This window comes from Paroedura picta, chromosome 10, assembly GCF_049243985.1.
Source record: "Paroedura picta isolate Pp20150507F chromosome 10, Ppicta_v3.0, whole genome shotgun sequence".
Lineage (NCBI taxonomy): Eukaryota > Metazoa > Chordata > Lepidosauria > Squamata > Gekkonidae > Paroedura > Paroedura picta.
Genome location: NC_135378.1, coordinates 50,098,379 through 50,117,690, shown reverse-complemented (window position 1 = coordinate 50,117,690; position 19,312 = coordinate 50,098,379). Strand labels below are relative to the sequence as shown.

Below are 19,312 nucleotides of genomic sequence, written 5' to 3'. Positions count from 1 at the left end.
TAGAAATTTTCCAAATTCTTAGGGGCTGTCTCAGAAATGTTAACAAGAATTAGACTGCCTTGTTTGGAGCTTCCTTGCACCTTTACAGCTGCTGTTTCCTGGCCTGTCGTCATGCTAGCCCTTTGGCCTCATCTCCATGCATTCCTTTCATTTGATTCTCCATGGTTGTCGTCATGGCATGTCTTGCTAAATTCTAACTATCCTAATTAAGTAATTTAAATATACCCCCAAAAAGCACATTTACATTGTTTGGGGATGCAGAATTTAAAGACCTGGAATGCATGGAAAGTTTATATAAACCCACAGGCCTTTATTCTCAAATTATCCTTTGCCTTCATTTGAGAAGGGCAATGGAAATTACACTGGTTCTTGGATCAGATTATGTTGCTCAAATCACTATGGGCTTGGATGGGTGGTATCTGCATGTGCTGACCGTGTGGTAGACTACACTTGCTTATATTTCAACTACGTTCAAACATTTCAAGGCTTTACTAGTCTGCATAGGAAATGCATGCTATGGCTGCTATCCTAAGCTGGGCTCATTAATTAAAATGAATTTAATTCTTAGTGGACCTTTTTAGGAAAGCTTCTTAAATGGTCTGTTACTCCATTACCTGGTTTCATGTGAACAGGGCAGGCAGCTGGGTTAAATATAGGGTTGCCAGATCCCCCTTGGCCACTGGCAGAAAGTAGGCTTGCCAAATCAGGTTGAGAATCTCCAGGGGATTAGAGAGTGAAGAGGACAAGGAGCTCAGTGGGTACAATGCCACAGAGTCCCCCCTCCAAAGCATGCATTTTCTTTAAGAGAACTGATCTCTGTAGCCTGCTGTTGGGCTTGAATTCCAGGGGATCCCCAAGTCTCACCTGGAGTTTGGCATTCCTAGTTATGGGACTTAAACTTAAACGTACTCTCACCTTAGTAAAAAGAAAGGCTAGCATCAAAAAATATTGGTGCATTGTAGGCACATGTAGAGAAATTCTTGAATGACAGTTTCCACTAGTAAAGACGTAAATTGTGAGTGTCACCTTCAGCACCAAAATGTTACTGAGGAACCATTAATGCATAAATCAGTTACTGAGATTATAGTCAGTTTTTAGTTATTTTTCACGTGTTTTCAAAATTTTATTGAGAACAAGTTACTAGTTCTTATTTCCCACATCTTTATAGGAATTTCCTTGTGTAAATATCTATAAAAGGTGTGTGCTTAACCTGCCTTATCCAACATAGTTATACATATCATATAAATACTTTATAAGCTAATTTGTTGCCTATAGGGTTCCTGGTTATTTGGTAATGGGTCATCTCTCCCCCCCACACACTCTTTGTATGTGCTGGAGTTCGTCTTTTGAGCTTTTATCTGTTTTCACAACATAATGCTTAAATCTAGACTTGGGCTTCTAATATTGCTAAAGTGTAGGTAAGAATGGGTTTTGAGAGAAGTTTCTGCAAAATGCTGTGCAAGCAAAATTAAGGAATAATTCTGTGAGTTCTGGTAAATGAGAATTCATTTGAAATAATTGTTCCCATGCAGAATCAAGCAGGACTTGACAATTCTAGAGGTACAATTAAAAAGAACAGGTGGGAAAAGTTTGTCATGGCAATTTGTTACAACCTTAAAAGGGATTGGCCTTTCTAAAATAAATTTCTTTCCCATTAGGATTGAAGGGGGAGCGAGTTAGGTACCCAAGTATACTTAATGTGTTGGAATAATAGCTGAAACCTCCTCTCCAGTGCTTTGCTGAAGCAGCTGCCTTCAAGGCACTTCATAACATAAAGCAATCCTGTAAATTTGAAGTAGGCTTCACCCCCCATGGAAAATGTGCCCTTGAAGTAGTTCTGTCACCTTTTAAAAAAATAGTTATTGGAAGTGAAAGTCCTAATATAAAAACTGCAGGGAAGATTAAGTGCTGAAATAGTAAAATTAGCTTCGCTACAGTATATTTTGTGCATTTGAAATAAAGCTGATGGATCCATGAGTTTGGCAAGTAAGAACCACAAATATATTGAGCAGTGGGGCCTATCAGGAAGCGCAATGGCTGTTTTTAATGTGTCCATATCTGTTGTTCACGCACTGTGCAGAAACTAGTAACAGAAAAATCTGTAGACTTTTAGGCTGGGATACAGCTGATGAGAAAACTTCATTATTCCCTGGTCCCCGGACCAGTTTTGCACAAGAGTCTTGTTATGAATGTGGGAACCTTCATTTCCAAAATGTTTACAACACTGTAAAAAAGTTAACATACTTGTATCTTCTCTGGCATGTACTCAGAGCCAGACATAACACACAAAGATAAAACAGCTTGGTGTAATGGTTAGGACTGCGGACTTTTAATCTGGCGAGCCAGGTTTGAGTCCACGCTTTCCCACATACAACCAGCTGGGTGACCTTGGGCTTGCCACAGCACTGATAAAACTGTTCTGACCAAGCAGTAATAAAAGGGCTTTCTCAGCCTCACCTACCTCACAGGGAGTCTGTTGTGGGGAGAGGAAAGGGAAGGCGATTGTAAGCCACTTTGAGCCTCCTTCGGGTAGAGAAAAGAGGCATATAAGAACCAACTCTTGTTCTTCTACTTATAAAAACCTATTAAAGGAGAGCAAGAAAAAATAATGTATTAACAGGTTAATACAGTTTTATAAGAACATAAGAGAAGCTTTGCTGGATCAGGGCCATCCAGTTCAATACTGCTTATCACACGGTGGCCAAAACCCAGATGCCATCAGATGTCCACCAGTGGTACCAAAATTCCAGAAGCTCTCCCACTGTTGCCCCTCCAAGCACCAAGAATACAGAGCATCAGTGTCCCAGATTCAGTGGTCATCTGTACATTGTGGATAATAGTACCGATGGACCAGTTTTCCAAATGTTTAGCCAGTGCTATCTTGAAGCCTTCTGTGTCTGTAACCAAAAGCACTTCTTGTGGTGAATTCTGCATATTAATTATTCTTTGGGTGAAGAAGTACTTCATTTTATCTGTTCTAAGCCTACTGCACTTTAATTTCATTATTGCAGTTTCTATTGATGCATTATTTATATGGGTCAGTCAACCGAATAAACATACTGTCTTTAATTTAATTTAGTGCCCATGTGTTCTGGTATTGTGAAAAAGGGAGAAATTTACTTCTTTTTCTAACTTCTCTTATCCCATGGACAATTTTGTAAACCTTTATCATGTCACCTATCATTGTTTCTCCAAGCTGAAGAGACCTAAACTACTTAACCTTTCTTCCTAGGGAAGAAATCATTTTAGTTGCCCATTTTTGCACCTTCTCCAGTGTATACCTTTAAAGAGGTACAATGACCAGAACTATACACAGTATTCCAAATGGGGCCACACTATGGTTTTATAGGGTGGCATTTATGATAGTGGCTGATTTATTTTCAACCCTTTTCATAATAATCTCCAGCACAGCATTTGCCTTTTTTTGTTGTAGTCACACACTGAATTGACATCTTGGGTAAGATACCTACCATGACTCCAAAATCAGTCTCCTGGCCAGTTACTGACATTTTAGACACCACCAGAACATATTTATAGTTAAGATTTTTGGTTCCACTGTGCATTACTTTGCCCTTGCCCATGTTGAATCTTATTTGCCACACCGCCGCCCACTCACCCAGCCTCAACAAATCCCTCTGGAGCATCTCACAGGCCTCCCTGGTTCTCACTGCCCTAAACAAATTTGTGTCATCCACAAATTTAGCCACTTCACTGCTTAATCCCAACTCAAAACTCATTAATGGACAAATTGAAAAGCACCAGATTTAGTAATATGTCCTTTTGGTACTCCACTGCTTCCCACCTCTCACTGTGAAAAGTGCCCATTTATATTCACTCTCTGTTTACTGTTAATTAACCAGTTTTTATTCCACAAGAGGATTTGTCCTTTTATCCCATGACAGCTGAGTGTACTTAGGAGTCCAGGGTGAAGAACTTTATAAAAAGCTTTCTGGAAGTTTGGGTAAACTCTTCTGTTGGGTCACTCTTGCCCAACCCCTCAGTGTTTCATGCTGATTCTTCTTCAGTAGCTTTTGTCCATCAATGTACCTATTTATTCTATTTTTCGTAATGGATTCCACCAATTTACCAAATTTCGACATTAGACTGACTAACCTGTAATTTCCTGATCTCTTTTGGAACTTTTATTAAAGATGGAGGTTACATTAACTACCTTCCAGTCCTCAGGAATGGAGGCAGATTTCAGTAATAGAGGTCCATAAGTTTGCATTTGAGCTCTTTCAGAATTCTTGGATGTATGCCATCCAGGCCTGCAAAGTCACTTGAAAGAGAAATGGGTCTAATGAAAAGGAAAAGTTTTCCTCCCTTCCAAAATCAAACTATGAGGAAACTTTTTCTTTTTTTTGCAAGTCTATAGGATAGAAGACGGTAATCCCAGACATAATTGTATTGAATTGGAAACTGGGCATTAATTGTTCTTATAGCTGCTTTGGGTCTGTTCTGTATATCTCACACAATTGCAAAACTGTGCTTCCCTAATACTAGAAATGAACTTGTGTTCAGTGTCTGTGTTCATCTGAAATTGCTGCATTCTGGTGTACTCTGAATAATTTCTGCTAGTGGTTTTACATTGCGATGGAAATTTGGGTATATCTTATTAAACCTTATTTATATTTATGTAGAACAAAGTTTGAGTTCAGTAACACCTTAAAGCGGGGGTAGTCAACCTGTGGTCCTCCAGATGTTCATGGACTACAATTCCCATGAGCCTCTGCCAGCAAATGCTGGCAGGGGCTCATGGGAGTTGTAGTCCGTGGACATCTGGAGGACCGCAGGTTGACTATCCCTGCCTTAAAGAACAACAACGTTTAATTCTGGGTATAGGTTTCCATGCATGCACACTTGAAAAAAGATTATATCTAGAATTAAGATTTTAAGAAGATGCTGGTCATAAAGGTGCTACTAGAATCTGACTACCAACTTGAATCTATATTTATATTGGTAATTTGTTATATTCTACCTGTCTGCCCCAGGGATATCAAGGGCAATTTACAATAAGTAGATCAGCAATATAATGCAGAAAAATCCTGATGTATCAGACTATTAATGCAGTCCCAGAGTCTCTTGAAATCAGTTAACACAATGGTGTGACTTAGAATTTCACCAACATGTTTAAACTTTTCAGTCTCAGCTATACAATGTCGAACTATGTTAAACCTGTACTAGGCATTCTTGTTTTGATTTCTGGCCAATTTGTTAAGATGGATAACCAGGCAGCCTTGAAGGGTGAAGTGTTGTATGTGAAGTCTTGCTTTTGGCAAATCATTAAACATAAAGCTTTAGGAAAAGCAACTTCAGTGTTGAATAACCAAATGTGACTTTAAAAAAATGTTTCTAATGGATTATCTGGGGCCAGGTGTTGGAAACTTTAAGCTTTCATCAGTAGAGTACGAAATTAATCCTGTGTAGATGAGGAAAGCTGTTCAAAAGTGGAAAACAGGTATGTAGGTGTGCGCATATACACACAGCACACTCCCTCTCCCAGTCAGACTGGAAGCAGAAACAAAGATGAGGAGTGGTGGGAGGGGGAGTGGTGAAGGATGGAGGCTTAGCAGAGGAGAGAAGACATCTTGGAAGTTGATTGCAAAATGGTTAGTTTATAGTGATGACATATGATAAAGAAAGAGATTAATGTAGTTGAAAGACTGGTTATTGGGGAAGGACAATAACCTTGTATGTTGGCACAGTTGGATCCATGGCTGAAGGCAAGCTCTAATGTCAGTTCCACCCCCCCCTTACTTGTCAAAACACATATGAGAAAAAAAAACATGCTGGAATAATAAATCATTATGAATTATTATAACAAAGAATTAATCACCCACCTTTTTTTGCATTAGCAATATGTAGAGGCAGAATTGTGTGTGTGTGTGTGTGTGTGCACGCACTTGTGTTTTGATCAATAAGAAGACAGGGACCAAAAATATTACTGAACTAGTTAAAAACAAATTGGAGTACTCCAAGTTGGAGTACTTGAGAGGTAAACAAAAACAAATATAGGTGACCCCTGATCCTTAAAAATAATGGGAAATGATCTCTCTATACCACGTGTTTTCTTTGAAAGGCTAGCTTTAAAGCCATTGCTCTGTTGATTTTATCTGAATATGTCAATCATGTACACATGGTGTTCCATCAGGAAGTAGACCCACAAAAACCTATAGTCTCTGGACTAGAGAACATTGAAACATGGAAACACAGGGACAGCCCAGCTTTTGGCACTAACAGAGCCAAACTTCACACTGAGATGATAGATACTGTGAATGCCAAATGGGATTTAGGATGCCATTGACATGTAAAAGCAGAAATCATTGTAAATATGTACAGAGCTACACAGACAGATTTTAAACTTTTCCCCATTTTGTGTGTCCTTCATTTTGGGTATTTTCAAAAGGAGGGTGTTCCTTTGTCCCTGAGGCTTGTTATTAAATATTCAGCAGAAAAGTCTTGGGGTGAGATATTAATGACGTAAAAATGTGGGGCAAAATGTTGTATGGATCAGCAGATAAAATAGTTAAGTGAATGTAGTAATTTGGTAAAGTTCATGCCTTTGGGACAAACAGTCCTCCTTCCCCTTTTTCTGATGGTTGTAGATTCGATTACACCCTAGGGAGGAATTCCACTTAGAGAGTACTAACAAGGGTGTGAATTTGCATGTGTGAGTCCTTCCTTCGAGCATAAGTATACTCGTTTGCATGGGTGTGGATGATTGCATTCTCCTCTGCAGCACATAAGCAAACCTTAAAACTGGTGGTATAGCCTCTAGACACAAGAGGATCCTGACCCTCATTTTAACATAGGGATTTTATGTCTCAGCACACATCTTAGCATATCTTGAAGAAGATCCATGTCCTGGTGAAAAGATGTCTTTGCAGGCAGTTAATCCTTCCTTGAGTCATTTCTAGTTAGCCAGTGGAGTTGCAGTTTTCAGGGGTCAATAAGAGTACATTTGAGAACAGATTAGGTACAAGAGTTGTAATGATAGGCTCACTGTGGGTGCAGGGGCTTTCACTTAAGTAGGCACTCCTCATTTTAACTGATTAGAGGATAGAGGTTGCTGATCTTGACACGTCTCCTAGTGCAAGCCTCTAATTTCTTTAAAATAGAATCTGCATATGTTACTGATGTTAAAACTGCAAGTAACAGGAGGAGGTTATCACAATGCGAATGTTCTAATATAGCTCTGAGATACGGCATCCTGACAAAGACACATTTTTCTGTGAAAAGGCCACTCAGGCAACAGACTTCCCCCTTCCGTTCTGATGTTTCTACTTTCCAAATGATAGCCTTGTCCAGAGAATTATTCTGTAGTCCCTCCTATGATGAAAATTGTAGCATGAGTATGACTTATAACTGTGGCTGTGCATGAGTCAGACTAATGTCTTATTAATTTAGATTTCCCCCACCCTATCCCAAAGGCTTCAAATAAATTATAGTCAAGCATATCTCAGTTTGGAACTGCCCTGTGTGATAGGTTAGGCTGAAGGAGAAATACAGATGAGAACTTTGCAATGGAAGCTCAGCATCTGTATAAGGTGAAGTTTTATGTCCTGCAGTCGACATGCAATACTTCTAGTGAACAATATGATGCCTTATAGCAGCAGTGAAAGCCAAGTTATCATTGTGTAAAGTGTTAACAGAAGTTGACAACCTTCAAGAATACTGTTTTTGAATTTTCAGATTCCTCTGGGCAATTTGAGGTTGCATTCAGACATTGTTAGTGTACTATAATTGCACTGTAGTAATTATTAGCAAGTGGATTTTCCTGTGTGACAATCCTGTTCAGAATGATTGTTACAGTGTAGTATCCAATGATACATAGGTTGCGACCTGCCTGATGTTTCATCTACATTCATGGGTAGTGTAGGATAATCCCCCCTCCCGCTATCCCCATTTTTGTTTATATTTCTTCAAATTTAAGACACAGGCTTGGATCCACTGTGATTTCTGTGACTGTAAGGGATTTCCTAAGAGCCTCTTGTGGCGCAGAGTGGTAAGGCAGCGACATGCTGTCTGAAGCTGTCTGCCCATGAGGCTGGGAGTTCGATCCCAGCAGCCGGCTCAAGGTTGACTCAGCCTTCCATCCTTCCGAGGTCAATAAAATGGGTCTCCAGCTTGCTGGGGGGTAAAACGGTAATGACTGGGGAAGGCCCTGGCAAACCACCCCGTATTGAGTCTGCCATGAAAACGCTGGAGGGCATCACCCCAAGGGTCAGACATGACCCGGTGCTTGCACAGGGGATACCTGTACCTTAAGGCAGTGGTCCGCAACCTTTGTTAGGCTGCGGACCTCTGCGCCGGGGTGCGGGGAGAAGGCGACCCGGGGACTTTCCGTGCGCGGACTTTCCGTGCGTGCGTATTTGTGCCCCCGGCATGGCGGCGGCCGCGGCTCCTTCTCCCCGCCCCTCCAGGCCGCAAGGAAATCGGCCACCGAAGCGGCCGATTAGCTTGCGGCCCGGCAAGCTTCTCTTCCTGCCCCCTCCCAAAGCAAGAGGCTTGCTGGGCCGCAAGCTGATCGGCCGCTTCGGCAGCCAATTTGCTCGCAGCCTGGCGAGCTTCTCGCTGTGGGGGGGGCAGGAAGAGGGAGCCGCGGCCCGGCGCCAAGGCCTTCGTGGCCTGACACCGGGCCGCAGCCCAGGGGTTGGGGACCACTTAAGGGATTTCCATTGAAAAAGCATGTCTCTGTCATCCCCCCCCAACTGTAAACTCAAATGCCCTGCAAAATGCTTTTCCTGGGAGGACTAGGTTCCTGGGAGGGAACCTAGAAACAGTGATGGGTGTAAATTAAAGGTGTATAAATTAAAGAAGAGGGTAATCTGCCAAACAAATCCTTATTTCTGCTCACAAAAATCCTCCATGAGTGCCAAGCCATAGAGGTAATCCTCACATTATTTACAGTATTTAAGATTCAAAACATTCAAAACATACAACCACCATACCAATTTCCTTTTTCATGCTTTCCATAACATCCCTTTTCATGCTACCACAAGCTTTCCTACTAGGACTCATTTTTATTTATTGTTGATGGTTTTCAATCCATCTAATCGCTAAAGGCTGCAGAAATAACACTATCCACATGGGTAGGTAGCAAAAAACAGGCTAGAGAAGATCTTACTGAAGCAGCTTTCAAAAATTACTGTGAAGTGTTCACACATTTCATCTATGTTTACTGTTTTGGTATAATTAAACTACTTCTGTCCATGTGACTATGTATAGTTTGGGACTTTGTGCTAAGATTTTTTTTTTAACCATGTTAATTGCCATTATTTTAGAAACTACATTAGTTCTATCTACTTCATCCTTGTCAGACAGAAGGAGTTAAGAAATCACTATTCTGAAACTGCTAATGATTGAGGAGGAAGAAAGCACATTATACATTCAGTGACAGCTAGTGTTTTTATTGTAGTCTTGTAGTACTCCAGTACTTGGTAAACTAGATGGGCCCTTAATCTGATCCTCACATCTCCTCTTGTATAGATTTTTATGTTCTCTCCCCACCCCACCCTGTTATTTAAGAATTACGTTGTGTCTACGATGTTGGAAATGAATGTTAATTCTTTGAAATGTTTTTGTAGTAAAAAAGTTATCCTTAAAAATATGTTTCTGGCTACAGTAGATATTAGATTTAAATTTAAAGTATTTATGTGACACATTAGGGTTTGCACACTGTTTAGGGATCAGTGTATCTTTCAGGGAGGGGAGGGGCTGTAGTTCAGTGGGGGAGCCTATGCTTTGAATGTAGAAAGACGGTGGTCTAGGTTCAGTCTCTGGCATTTCTACTTAAAAGACCAGGCAGTAGGTGATATGAATGACCTTTGCCTGAAACTTTGGAGAGCTGCTGTCACTCTAAGTAGATAATAGAATTTGATGAACCTTTGATGGACCAAGGGTCTACCTCAATACAAGGCAGTTTCATGTGTGGATTAGACAGATACAGTTTAGTTTTGTTTTTGCTATGGGATAAAATTTCCTGCTGCTTTTCTGCTTTTCTGATAAAAATAAAGTTATCAACTGAAATGAAAATATTTTGCCTAAACAAACTTCTTCATGGATTTTATGATCTTTCTTTTTAGATTAATATTTTGGATGCCAAAAGAAGTATGAATATTGGGATTTTCCTCAAGCAGTTCAAAAAGTAAGCTCTTGTATAGCTTTTGTAATCATCATCAAATCATATGATATACAATGGCATATAGGGGATACTCCACTATAAACTGTATACCTGAAAACTTAATCTTATCAGCAAATGGAGATATTTGTCAATCTGACTTAGTTGCGTGTTCTTTAAACATGCAATAGTTTTATTTTCCAGGACTAAGCAATTTTCAGTGTTAGGCCAACCTCATGTGTTACTGATTTCGGCTGAATTTTAATTTTTTTGTCCAGTTTATTAACTAGATGTCTTTTTCCAAAAGACACAAACATCATTTTCTATATATGAAACTTGCATAAGAGTAGGCACTGTTGTTTTTTAGATTTTAAGAATTATTTTAAAGGGAAGAAAGATAATGGTGTCATTTGTGGAAATGCAAAGCTTTTAGCATCAAGATGTATTCTGTTTTTGTTCTCTTCCCCAGAACAATTGGATCCATAATTGAAGATCTTAACTCAGGAAGAAGTGATCTCTATAGTTCTGAAACACTATGTGAACTTCTTAAATTATTGCCAGAATCAGAAGAGGTAAGAGAAGGGCTTGGATGGCTATCCATTCTTTAAATTCAGCAAATAGCTATATGTTCTGAGGAAGCTACTTACCCTAGCTTCTGTTGAGAACAGTGCTCTTAACTGGTGAATATAAGGCCTTGTTCCAGAATTGCAGTACTTGGGTTGGGATATACTAAAATTTTAATATTACAGCAGTCTTGCAGCAGTGTTCCATTTGAATAAATGATTGGGAAGAGGTTGTAGCTAAATATTGGCACTGTGAAGGGAAAAGTCAGGGATGCATCAGGGATGGTTAATTATAAGTTTAATATTGAACTCTTGAACATTTTTGAAAGTACAGTTTTTAAGTACTTGGTCTCTGTGTGGATTTACAATAGAATTGACTGAATACTTATGAGGCTGAGGATAAAAGGGGGCAAGGCAGTCAGTAGCAACACGGTTGATGAGCTGAGCCAGGGAAGATTTTCAAAAGGAAGCATGAAAGGGAACACATAGAGAGGAAAAGTCAGCCTGAAGCATAAGGGCAATATGGCCAAAGTGGTAGCTTTAAGAAAAGACTCAGTTGGAGGGAGAGGGAAACAAACAAAAAATACAAGAATCATATGAGATTGATAATGTGTTTGGAGTGGTAATGCTAGATATTCAGATCATAGACTTAAAGATTGGGGAGGTAGTGAATTGTTTCAAGTATCCAGGAGATTAATGTGATACTGTCCTGTTATGGAATGGTGTCACCCTAAAATGCACTTCTTTGCACTTTCACATCAGAATAGCTCTTCAAGTGGAGGGTTTCCTGAGAAGCTCTCTTGGGTATTTGAATTGGCTAGCAGCAAAATGATTGAGAGCTTCAACCAAATATTTCTGAATAACATAAAAGAAAGTCTAAAATGGAATAAACCGTAGCAATGTAAGAACAGGGTGATTAAGGCAGGCCTGGGAGTTTATTATTTTTATATTTTATAACTTTTATAACATAACGTTCTGCCATCATATGGGGCATCAAGGCAACTGACCAATTAAAAACATACATCATAAAATCACATCTTAACCATGAAAACCAACAAATTATATAATTAAAACCAGAGCTAAGATACAAATACAAAAATTTAACAATTAAAATGCAGGTCAGGAAGGAGCGATCGCTGAAGGAACATGATATGAACCAAAATCTTAACCCACTAGTGGAAGATAGCACAAAAAGGAGAAAGAAAAATCTCTCAGGGGAGAGAATTCCAGAGTTCTGATACTGTGCATGAAAAGGGCCTCTCCAAGGTTGCTACTTGCTGAATCTCAGAAGGCTCTGCACCAAAAGCAGGGCCTTAGAAAATGTGATTGGGTAGATAGATAAGTAACTGGGTGGTCCTTTAGGTATATTGATCCCAAAATATTGTGAAACATTTATTGGGTGATATGAACGTATGTGGTCATGTTGGCCCGTTCCCCATCCAAAAATTGCCAGGGATAGGCCTGGAGGGGGTGTTGGAGAATGCTGAAAGACTAACAGATGCTCCTGAGGAAGCCTGTTGAGGTTTGTGGGAGGGGTGGAATAAAAATTGAATAAATAAAATACATATGGGGTTTTTAGCTAAGTAATTAAATATTTTCCTTAGGTTGCATTATTACCTTGGCCTTATATTTATCTCTTAGTGACAGGTGTGCCCCTTCTTATTTTCTCTATCATCATATTGGTGACAACCCAACCCAAATTTCCAGATGACCTCACCTAGCAGCTTGATGTAGATATTGAAGAGTTTAAGAGACAAGATAGAGCCTTATGGGATTTACAGATCAAAGGCAAGGATTTGAGCAGCAGTCCCTCAGCACTGTCTTCTGAAACTTATCCTCTGGGTAGGGCTGGAACATCTCAAACTGGTGCCTTCCAATCCCAGCCTGAAGAGGTAATCCAGAAGGATCAGTGCCATGATCAGTGATACTGAAAGCTGCCGAGAGGTCCAGGAAAATCAACAAGGTCACACTCCCCCTGTCCATCTCCTGTTATCCTGTAGGTTATCCACCAGGGGAACCAATGCTGTTTCAGTCTCATAACTGGCCTATAACCAGATTGGAAAGGATCCAAATAATCAGCTTCAACTGGGACCTATAAATTCACCTTGCTCAAGAATTAAATAGGTAGATGTTGAGATCTCATGGGTAGGCTTCTTTAGGAGCAGATATACCACAATCTGTTTGGGGCAACTTCTTCCTCTCTCAAGGAGATATTAATTGCTTCTCAGATGCAATTTGCCAGTTCCCTCCTGGCAGATTTAAGTAGCCAGGAAGGTTATGCAAGCTGGTGGTAGACCTCAAATTACTTCCGAGGATCCTGTTCACATCCTCAAGCTGAATAAGCTGGAGAGTATACCAAACAACTGGAAAAGTCAGCACCCTGACACCATCTGACCCTGTCACTGCTAATTTAGAGTCCAAAGCTAGAACAGATGTGAAAGATTTTATCTGCAGAGTGCAGAGCACCAAACAATCCTCTAGCAGGCCAGATCACAACAGGTTTATGACCATCCAGAACAGTGTTGAGCAAGCTGGCAACTAGTGTATTAACTGAAAAAAAATTAAGGCTGAGTCCTGATGGATTCAGGAAGAAATTGTTCTTACTAGTCCTATGACCACTGCTCTGTGTGTGCCACCATTCTGTGCAGGTATGGCATTTGGCATTGAGTGCAGAACAGAGTAATCTTAAAAACGTGTCTTTAAAAAACATTCTTAGACATGGGAAAAACTTTTTCTAGCCAGAGAGAAAAGAGTGATGAGGATTTTCAAAAAAGGGAGGAAGGATGACCCGGGAAACTACAGACCAGTGAGTCTGACCTCTGTTGTGGGGAAGATAATGGAGCAGATATTAAAGGGAGTGATCTGCAAACATCTGGAGGACAATTTGGTGATCCAAGGAAGTCAGCATGGATTTGTCTCCAACAGGTCCTGTCAGACCAACCTGGTTTCCTTTTTGACCAAGTAACAGGTTTGCTGGATCGTGGAAATTCGGTTGATGTCGTTTACTTGGATTTTAGTAAAGCTTTTGATAAGGTTCCCCATGATGTTCTGATGGATAAATTGAAGGACTGCAATCTGGATTTTCAGATAGTTAGGTGGATAGGGAATTGGTTAGAGAGCCGCACTCAAAGAGTTGTTGTCAATGGTGTTTCATCAGACTGGAGGGAGGTGAGTAGCCGTGTACCTCAGGGCTCGGTGCTCGGTCCGGTACTTTTTAACGTATTTATTAATGATCTAGATGAGGGGGTGGAGGGACTACTCATCAAGTTTGCAGATGACACCAAATTGGGAGGACTAGCAAATACTCCAGAAGATAGAGACAAGAGTTCAACGAGATCTGAACACAATGGAAAGATGGGCAAATGAGAACAAGATGCAATTTAATAAAGATAAGTGTAAAGTTCTGCATCTGGGTCAGAAAAATGAAAAGCATGCCTACTGGATGGGGGATACACTTCTAGGTCACACTGTGTGTGAACGAGACCTTGGGGTACTTGTGGATTGTAAACTAAACATGAGCAGGCAGTGTGATGCAGCGGTAAAAAAGGCAAATGCCATTTTGGGCTGTATCAACAGGGGCATCACATCAAAATCACAAGATGTCATAGTCCCATTGTATACAGAACTGGTCAGACCACACCTGGAGTACTGTGTGCAGTTCTGGAGGCCTCATGTCAAGAAAGACGTAGATAAAATTGAAAGGGTACAGAGGAGAGCAACGAGGATGATCTGGGGCCAAGTGACCAAGCCCTATGAAGATAGGTTGAGGGACTTGGGAATGTTCAGCCTGGAGAAAAGGAGGTTGAGAGGGGACATGATAGCCCTCTTTAAGTATTTGAAAGGTTGTTACTTGGAGGAGGGCAGGATGCTGTTTCTGTTGGCTGCAGAGGAGAGGACACGCAGTAATGGGTTTAAACTACAAGTACAACGATATAGGCTAGATATTAGGAAAAAAATTTTCACAGTCAGAGTAGTTCAGCAGTGGAATAGGCTGCCTAAGGAGGTGGTGAGCTCCCCCTCACTGGCAGTCTTCAAGCAAAGGTTGGATACACACTTTTCTTGGATGCTTTAGGATGCTTAGGGCTAATCCTGCATTGAGCAGGGGGTTGGACTAGATGGCCTGTATGGCCCCTTCCAACTCTATGATTCTATGATTTCCAGTTGGCAGATGAAAAGCTTTAGTTACCTGTATAGTTCCTTGTCCTTTTATCTAAGCAGTTGATACACAGGTATGCACAAACTTTCATGTCCTCTGTCTGAGTCCTTCCTTGGTTTGCACGTAGGGCTTGATTTACAGTCAAGTCTTAACACCTACTTTATACTTTTACAGAGGTACATCAGAAACCAGAGATTCTCCTAGTTAAAGCTTGAGGGAAGAGATGGGATCTCCCTTTGAACCTCAGAGGTTCCCTGAACACAATCTGGAGATGAGAGCAAGGGCAATTGATAGAGACAGGATGGATGGTTAGTATAGCAAGCAACTGAATTCATAGACTCCTCTTTATGCAGGTGTTCTTAATTTACAGTATATAGGTTATAAAACCAACCTTGATGCAGAATTAGGTAAGAGATGGTTCTTGAAATGTTTCAAGTCACTGAGCAGAGTGGTGTGTGTTGAAGTGCATGCCTTTGTGCTAGTAGCAATGGGCTTCTCTCTGTCAAGAAGCAATAAAGGCTGATGCCTCGGGCAACTGTGCTGTATTGTGCCTGGTCAATTAGCAAGGACCACTTGCACATTAGTCAAAGGCTTGTGGGCTAGATAGGACCTTCACGCTACAGAAGCTTTATAACTGTGCTGAGATTGACCTGTGAACAGAATGCAACTTAAACTGATAGGTGACACATTGTCGATACCATATTATTTGTGAGTCTGAAATGAGCCCCCATTCATTCTTTCCCCTCCTCTGTTCCCCTCCTGAACAGAATATTTACCAAGTATTGTACATCGTGTTGTTACCCCCCCCCTGCCCACTGCTGCCAAACAACCCCTCCTACATGCTCAAGCATCTTGTACCACTTTTCTTTGCAACACATCCTTTCCAGCCAGGTAGTCTCAACTTCTGGGTTTTACCATCTAGAGGGACTATGATTAGTATTTATTAGAAAGCCCAGTCATTTGTGCTTTATAGGCATTATTGATAGTTAGATATATCACACGACTTAATTTGAGAAACATTGAACAAATATGAGAATTTTCAGTATCTGCAGAATTTGTGAAAACATGAGATGCAGTCTGATCTTTACCATGGAGAGAAGGGAAGAAACTATGCCAGAAATACATCATAGATCCCATTCGTAAATAGCAGCAACAACATGGGAGTTGCTTCCCTATGACATGATCCTGTGTAATTCAGCTGTACATACATGGATAAGGCCAACAAGGGATGTTTTCCTTGTTAAATTATTGCCCTCTGTTCTGAGAGAAAGATAAGTGGGGAATATTCCATGCAGTTCCTGTGTTAAGTAACATAAAGAGCAATTACTCGCTTAGTGATCACAATAAGTATGACTGGAGAATCTGTTACTACTATCACAATACACAGTGTAAAGGATAAGAAGTCTGTTGTAAGCTCATACATTGTGTTTGTAACATAACTGACATTAGAAAAATTGTCCTCATGGCTGTCTTCCAAGTTTTAAAAAACAAATATTTCCTATGATATGGTGTGTTCCATACCATCATGAACAGCCGCAATTAAAGAGCTCATGATGGTGCAGGAAACAGACATAGGAAAAACTATTGTTATCTCTGTGTCTACTCATGTTAGTAATATCTATATGGGAGCCAGCTATTGCAGTGGTTTTGTAGTATAAAGCACACTACAAAGGGAACAAGACTTGAGCAAACTCAATTTTACTCAACAGTATCCCAAGTTTTTAAAACACTCCTAGTTTAAGCTCCTGATCTACTACTGGTAGGCACTGATGGCTGCAGGTCTTTCCTGCATTTCCCCTACCTGCAGCTGTCCTTTCCATCCCAAGAAAGCTTATTTTTCAGGGGTGTGAGAACCATGTGGGTGGGGAAGCTGCGGTGGGAAGACAGACAGAATTGCCTCTTCTGTATCTCCCATTGACACACTTTCCTGTCCATGGATTATGGAATTCAACCCTAAGATACAGACAGGTCATAATTTTGAAGATAGACATTTTTTGGGAAAATGGGACCTGAATTTCTATATGTTGAAAAGTCAACATATAGGTTGAATAATTTGGCTTCACCATTATATAACACCACATTTGTGGGATTAGGTTTAAGGGTTTGTACAGTATAAAGTTGAACTTGTAGGCTGGCCTTACTTCAGAAAACAGACACTGGGTGTGACAAAGAATAGGGTGAGACAAAATATATAGGCATGTGGAGGGTGAGAATGAGACATGATGCTTTTTAATTTAATGCATTCATATCACTGTTCTCATGATACATATCCAGTTAGAATTGGAATTCACAAAGATGCCTGCACTTGTCTTCAGTGTCATTATCACTTTCCAGTATCACTCATGCAATAGAACTGAAATGTTCCACAGTCTGTGAATGATTAAAAGAACACAGGCGAACCCGCATGTGTACAATTGTTAGTTCATGTACTCTGTAGAAGTGACCCCATTTTTTGTCTTTGTGACAAAGCAATTGATAAATTAATATTGATATCGGAACTCATGTGAAGATGGGAGGTATATTTAGTAAAGTTTAAATTCATATTATAAGCAAAAGTTCATTTGGTGTTTTTTTTAATGTAGAATCTACCTTGAACAGCAGTTCTCTTCCAGAAGAGGCCATGAAATTCTACAGTTTTGCTTTTTTTTTTAAAGGAGATTTCAGATAAACTATGTTTTTCTTAACCTGCCCAAAGATTGTTTAAAAAGTGTCATTGAAAAGGATTTCATGTCTTCTTGATAGTTTTTGGAACACATCTCTGTTTGAGCAGAAACCAAGAATGTGATGAGATTGTACCCCTAAAGGTGAAGTGTCAGATTGCTGTCAACAGGACTTCAATGAAAAACAGTCACTTAAAATTATTTAGTTCTTATGGAAACCGGGGTACTTTTTTTTAAAGCAATAGATTCTCATTGACACTTTTCCCCTCCAGCTATGTCCATATACACACAGGAATAAGACAGTGAAATGGGTAGTCATTTAGTGGTATAAAAAGCTGTCCTCCTGTACATTTTGAGCATAGAGGAGCCTTAGGTGTATTATTTCCATAAATCATTGAAAAATGCTTGTTAAATCTTTTGATGATGGATTAGGCATTAGGGCACACAGGGGCTTCTGCTAAAAATAGCAGACCAACCTGTCCTCTCTAACTGATATCTTTTGGTAAAACAGAATATGTAGTGTGTTGTAGTGATATCTTGCTCCAGGTCTTCTTGCCACTGTAAACAGTATCTAGATAAGTGTACTGCTTCTAATTGATTTGCAGAGCACTATTAGATGAAATTTTATACTCGAATGCTGCTAGGCATCAGGAGAAGCAAGACACATGGTCTGTATTTGCCATAATGTATAATTCTAGCTTCATATGGTGTAAAGGTCAATTAAAAAAAATAGTCTAATAATTGACTGACTCATCCTCGATATGTGAGCATCTTCTTTCTTTTGCTTCCCTTTAGGTAAAAAAATTGAAAGACTTCAGTGGAGATATATCAAAATTGTGTCAAGCAGATTCTTTTATGTACTTGCTAATCCAGGTGCCAAAGTAAGGAAACTTCAAATCCATTCTATTCACCATAAGTAATTTAACGTTGTTTTTCCAGGTCTAAAACTTATTTTGTTTCATCTTTTCAGCTACTCACTGCGAATTGAAGCCATGATGTTGAAAAAAGAATTCTCCCCATCTTGTACGTCTCTGCAGAAAGACATGACGATTATAAGGAGGGCTACTAAGGGTAATTAAGCATGCTGAAGCATGCATTTGGCTCTTGTTTTTTTTTTTTCTTAGCAGGTTAATCAACCTCACTACAGTGATGAGAGCTGGAATTTCAGGTACCTATTAGCTATTTAAAGGAAGCAAGCTAGCTCTGACACATTCCATAAGGGTGTGTATATTACCAGTCTGGAGTGTGCATCTCACGCTTTGTGCTCTGCTTCCAAGGACAAGGTGTTTTGTCATGTCTTTTCTTCTGCCATTTTTCTTTTGTGTAACAGTCAAATTCTACTTCCTTCAATCCTTGAGTTGGTGTAGCAGGCAATCATTGTCTCTGAAGCACTGGTGTTCATCATTCAAACCTATACATTGTTCAGAGTGACTTCTGTGATTCCGCGCTCTTTCCTCCTGCATATCTTGTCTTTCCTCTCCCCTTTTTAGTGTAGACACTAGTGCTCATGCTGATTTGAATCAGCTGTATTGCTGAGTTTAGGTAGTCATTAATCTCTAATCTGTGGAAGAGAAGCTTGTCTGTATGACAAAAGTAACAAAGCTCTCTGGGGGTGCTGGATTTAGGAGCAGAGACTTGTGGGATAGAAGGAAGGAAGAAGCAGAGGGGACTTTCTGTACACAGAAAACAGTTTTATTTCGGCATATTAGAAATAAATTATTTAAAGTGTTTACCAGTGTAGCTTCACACATTTACAATGCTTTAAAACGCTCCGTATATCCGGATTAGCCTTTGGCAGTTCCTTATGAATGCC

General features: G+C 40.0%; 1 protein-coding gene across 3 annotated transcripts in view; it reads left to right on the top strand.

Annotated features, from left to right (window-relative positions):
- Positions 1–19,312, top strand: part of FHDC1 (FH2 domain containing 1) — a 50,626-nt gene that overhangs the window by 16,222 nt on the left and 15,092 nt on the right. For all 3 annotated transcript variants that reach the window (XM_077300075.1, XM_077300077.1, XM_077300076.1), the window contains 4 exons: positions 10,086–10,147; positions 10,590–10,692; positions 18,295–18,380; positions 18,470–18,570. In XM_077300075.1, coding sequence (XP_077156190.1) covers positions 10,086–10,147; positions 10,590–10,692; positions 18,295–18,380; positions 18,470–18,570 — 352 coding nt within the window. The remainder of the gene's footprint in view (positions 1–10,085; positions 10,148–10,589; positions 10,693–18,294; positions 18,381–18,469; positions 18,571–19,312) is intronic.